Source organism: Eimeria mitis, genomic scaffold (assembly GCF_000499745.2).
Source record: "Eimeria mitis Houghton genomic scaffold, Emh_scaff620, whole genome shotgun sequence".
Lineage (NCBI taxonomy): Eukaryota > Apicomplexa > Conoidasida > Eucoccidiorida > Eimeriidae > Eimeria > Eimeria mitis.
The window spans coordinates 2727-7394 of NW_013574399.1; the positions used below are offsets into that span (position 1 = coordinate 2727).

A 4668-nucleotide genomic window follows, 5' to 3' on the forward strand; every position below is an offset into this window, starting at 1 on the left:
ATGCAGCACTTCAAGCATTTAACATCACCCGCGGCCAGCCAACGTACCCAATTCGACAGCGTATGTGGTTTTTTTGGTTGTTGCTGGTGTTTGAGGCGGTTCCCCACTGCTGCCATCAACTTTAGCCAGGAGCAGGAGCGAGGCACTGACGACCGTGAGCAGGCGGAGTGCCGGCATTGTTGCCATATATAACGTTGGAGTCCCCGATATGAGCACTTAAACACAGTTCGTTGAATCCCTCCACCACAAGCAATATCCAAATTACATATGAAGAAGGGATGCTCGGCAGAATGAAATGCTACGGTGGCTTGACTGGTTTTCGTTGGCTCAGATATGCTCAATGTGCCGGTGCGCGGGAGGCGTGTCTTGCTAGGCAGGCCAACAGAGAAACCGGGGTTGGCAGCTTGTTTTTCGTAGCAGACACAAGCAGTAAAAGTGTAATTCCATTTATACTTTACATAATGACTTTCTAATTGGTTGGGCAAGGCGATTCTTGACATAGATTGAGGCACACACTTTGGTACAGCTGGCAACGCCGAGCAGTTCTGCGCCGACCACGCCGTCAGAGGCTTTGCCTTGAAGGCATGTCTGCGCACTTGTAAAGTGCTTAAGCCAACAATTTGCTCAAAAAAAGACTGCTAACTAATTATATTGATGTCATCCTTGCATTCACTGTCAAAGACGGGAGAAAGCCTGCAACACGCGCCGAGCAGTGCGTGACTCGACCGTACGGTAAACGAGCTAACGAAGATTTTCATCGCAGCTGATGCTGCAAAATAATTCCTCAGTCGTCTATCAGACTTGCGTTATGCAGCATAGGAGCCAAAACGCCTAGGATAGCAAAATTGCCCGAGACCAGCTGCCCTCCCCGTCAGCTCCGGGTTTGATGGGCACAGCTGCGGAGCGGCCTAGGGTGGATTATGCGGAGGACGAAAACGAGTTGGCCTCCCTTCAAGCTCTAGGCATCATCTGGGCGGCGGCACAAGGGTGTGTGGTGGTGATGGTGCGCAGAGGAGATTACGAACTCTTCCACGAGTTGCTGCACATTTTTGTACAACTACTGCGGTAACAACACAAGCGCGCGTATGCAGTCCCCCTGCTGACGCATGTGCACACACTGGAAAGAATTGTCAACAATTTCCTTAGCCCGGTGCACCGAACCTAGACGCAAGTAGAAGTATGTATAGTGACAAGTTGAGACGAACCTTGCTGCACCATGCTACGGAGGCTGCTTGGATGCTCCGACGACGCGGGGTAAATAAACTTCAGGACTTCCTAATAAGCACGAGATTCAAGCAAATGCGTTACGTGCCGCTCCACACCCCCCGCAACCTCTGTAATATCTGTGCCGGCACGGCAGATCTGCAACAGCCTTTCCCGGGGCCGTTAGTGAGACCACCAACCACACTAGGCGAGGAAGGCAGGTTGGAGTCTTACCCCGTTGTTTAGAGAAGACGAACTCCTCCAATAATGTTTAGAGAATGTGGAACCTTCTCCCAGTATAGAAAACAGAGAAACTGAAGCGCCGTCAAGTGCTCGAAGTTGTCGTTCACAATAAAAACGAGACCCGTAAACCTTGAAATACCTCGAATGCACGCATAGAAGGGACATAATTACCCTTAATAAGCAAGCACCTCAGTAGTGGTAGCCTCCACGTCTTTTTTCTGGTGGGGTCTCGGCGCCGCTAAACTGTTCTGCTAGTGTCCATACCTGTCTCCCGAGGTTGACCGGGCCACTGGACGTGCGAATCTCCTTGTTAGTGGAGCATATCAGGTAGACTGTAATCCGCCGCTTGAACATTGGTCAAAACATTAGAAATGAATTACAAACGCTGTCATTTGTGTTCCCCTGGCACAAGCCAGGGGCTTAAGCCCAATGCATATGCTCGGTTTCGTGCACGCCTGTGTGGTGTCGATGCACAACCGAGCGACGCAGTGGTGCATACGAATTGCTTCGAGANGCATATTATCCTCTTCGAATTATAAAATGAATAGCGAAGATGATATAATAATTGGCGCTGCGATGATACCCAGCCTTATGGGTCCTCTCTAGGGAGCGATGTCTGCAGCAGACGGTGCCCTTGCACGCCCAGAGCTGTGGCGGTAGACTCTGGATAGGCTACAAAGATACCTTATGAGCTAGCTTAATAATGCGGAATCCACGGTCTAGCTTAATAATGCGAAATCCAAGTGATATTTGGAGGCTCTGGATGGGCCGCAACGATACTATATGAGCTAGTTGGTTCCAGACCTTTGCGTAGATGTCTGGCTAAATTATGTATTTGCTATGGATGAGAGACACCACCGTCCTGTTGCCTGTTCGCCTGTACTTCAGGCTTTGAGACTCGGCGGAGCTATTTAGACCCCCCAAAGTAGAACCTTTTTCGGCTGGTTCTACACGAGTTGATGCCCGTAGCCATTGCACACGTGTGGGTTGGCGCGCTGTAAAATATATAATGCCAAGTTACGTAAACACCTGAATGCGAGTTGAACTGAACGGATTTTCTCTCCACACCCGCCAAGTATTACTGGCAGGCTGAACCCTTCACGGGAAGCCGCCACTAGTATGATGATGGAGCCCGACAGCACCGTGGGGAGCATAAAAAAAGTAAGTATAGTAAGTATAAGCAAGCTGAAAGCTTCATCGCCAAGCAGCGCCTGCCTTCACAGTGAAGCGCAGGAGCTCCACTGGCAGAGCATAGAGGCAAAAATACAGTTTGTCTCTGTACACAAAAAGAGCTCATCGCGCATTTTATAGGCAGGCTTTCATCGGTACCTCGGGTAGTTTAAGGATCCGCCAGCAGCCTACTCAGCCCCGATGCTCTCAAGACCCGCAAGCTTCTTATCTGCATCGAGTGTGCAGTATGTTATTCGGGAACTTCAACACCTCGGCAGATAGCGAAACTCTGGCTTCCGAAACTCTGGCTTCCTTCAACCGTAGGGAAAGAGCCTTTTGGATCATCCCTCTCTTAAAAAGCTTTCATTTCACAGCATGCTGAGGCCAAGGATCCCCAATGCAAGACTGACAACGCCGGGCACAACGGCGGAGGCAGAGCCTTCGAGGGCGGTCACGATCTGTCCCCATTGCTCCTCCCTGCAAAAAGCACGCCGAGAAACAAGGCAGTCCCATCTGCTGAAAGAATACAAGGAGGACAGGAAAGCGCGGAGGGTGAAAGGACTTACGTGAAAGGGGCCTTGCCTCCTTCCTTGGGAAGCACATCAGGCACGGTCATGCAGATCAAAGCGGAGCCCGTTTCCGTTTTATCTCCGGTGTTTCTTGTTGCTGTGAAACTTGCAGTTGCAGGAGTCGTCTTAGTGCAAGTGACGACACGGCAATCTGCAGTAGCGTTCTCTGAAGGGTTGTAAAGGGCCACGAACGAGACGTTCTCCTGTTTTTGATACAGCGCCTCATCCGTTTTGTTAGGTGGAGGCAATCCATCAAAGTTGCTGTAGGCACCTTTCCACTTGTTTACAATGGCTGTGCAGTCGACGGCATCTGGATTATCAACGACGTGGTACGCGTATGTGCCGCTCTCGAACTGAGCTTGCTCACCAGAGCCTGCAGCATCTCCTAATTTCTCGTTGGTCTGGAAAGAGCAAGAGAATGGGGAAACACCAAGCTACATTGCGCAGGCTGTAAATATGCTCTGTAGGGCTGTTAAGACAGCAGACGACTTACTGGAATCAAGGACTCGCACACCGGCTTCCAGGCCCAACCATCTTCTGATTCCTTTTGAGAAGTGACCTCTCCAGGCAGCCGTTTTTTTGTATCTCCTTCTCCTGCTTGTAGCAGCTGGCTGAACCCAACTGCCTGGCGAGCAGCGTTGACCGCGGCGAGGCATTCGCCATCGCCACCTGTGGCAAAGAAACCGAATTATTTCAAGCACGTGAAGAACGTTTTGCACTCTGGAAGTGTCATAGTGGAACTTTTGGATGCGTGCTCATGACGCCAAGTCCCTTGGTGGGGTTCGGCGCTGTCGACAACACCGCCGCGGCTCCTCCAGCTGAGGGCATAGTTCGGGAAACCAAAAGAGTTTTATGTTGAAAACCTACCCAGGGATACGGAATACGTTGGCCCTGTTCCTGGCTCCGCGCCCTTCGCAGTGGCGAATGCGAGGAACGAGGCACTGATGACTGCGACCAGCGTGAGAGGTGACATCGTCTTTAATAGTTGGTGAAGCGGCTGAATAGTGAGCCTAAAGGCAACCTAAAACACATTCGCGTGTAGAATTTCCACCGAAACAACTTCGACCACGACATCATCCTTTGCTTCAACAGCGTTTCGGCACTCGGTGCCGGGGTTCCTCCTGAACGGTGCTCCTGCTGGGCTGGCCGGGCCACTGTGACTCTGCTCGGCAACGTCCTACGACCCCCGCAAAAGGAAACTAAAACCTAAAGGTCATTAAAATTATTTTGGTTGTACAAAAACACTCAAGACAAGGCGATGAGACATCAATGCTGACGTAATCAGCTTGCGGGATCCCTAGGATGCTTGTGTCTAGCACCTCCGTCACAGACACCGAATTGCAGGCTCATCGCTGGACAAACTAGCACCAATCTCCCATTTAAATTCGTTATTAGCATATCATAAAAGATATGATTCTCCTTAACTCCTTGTTTCCTGCACTGACCGGTCAGTTCGCGACAGAACCCCGGCCCGCTGCTTTGA

General features: G+C 50.8%; 1 protein-coding gene across 1 annotated transcript; it reads right to left on the bottom strand.

Annotated features, from left to right (window-relative positions):
* Positions 1–2984: 2984 nt before the first annotated feature.
* On the bottom strand, positions 2985–4158 carry EMH_0017970 (SAG family member; the record flags this gene model as incomplete). Its single annotated transcript, XM_013501034.1, has 4 exons — positions 2985–3093; positions 3183–3586; positions 3679–3854; positions 4053–4158. The coding sequence occupies 4 exons, from the start codon at positions 4156–4158 to the stop codon at positions 2985–2987; spliced, it is 795 nt and encodes a 264-aa protein (XP_013356488.1).
* Between the last annotated feature and the right edge of the window lie 510 nt (positions 4159–4668).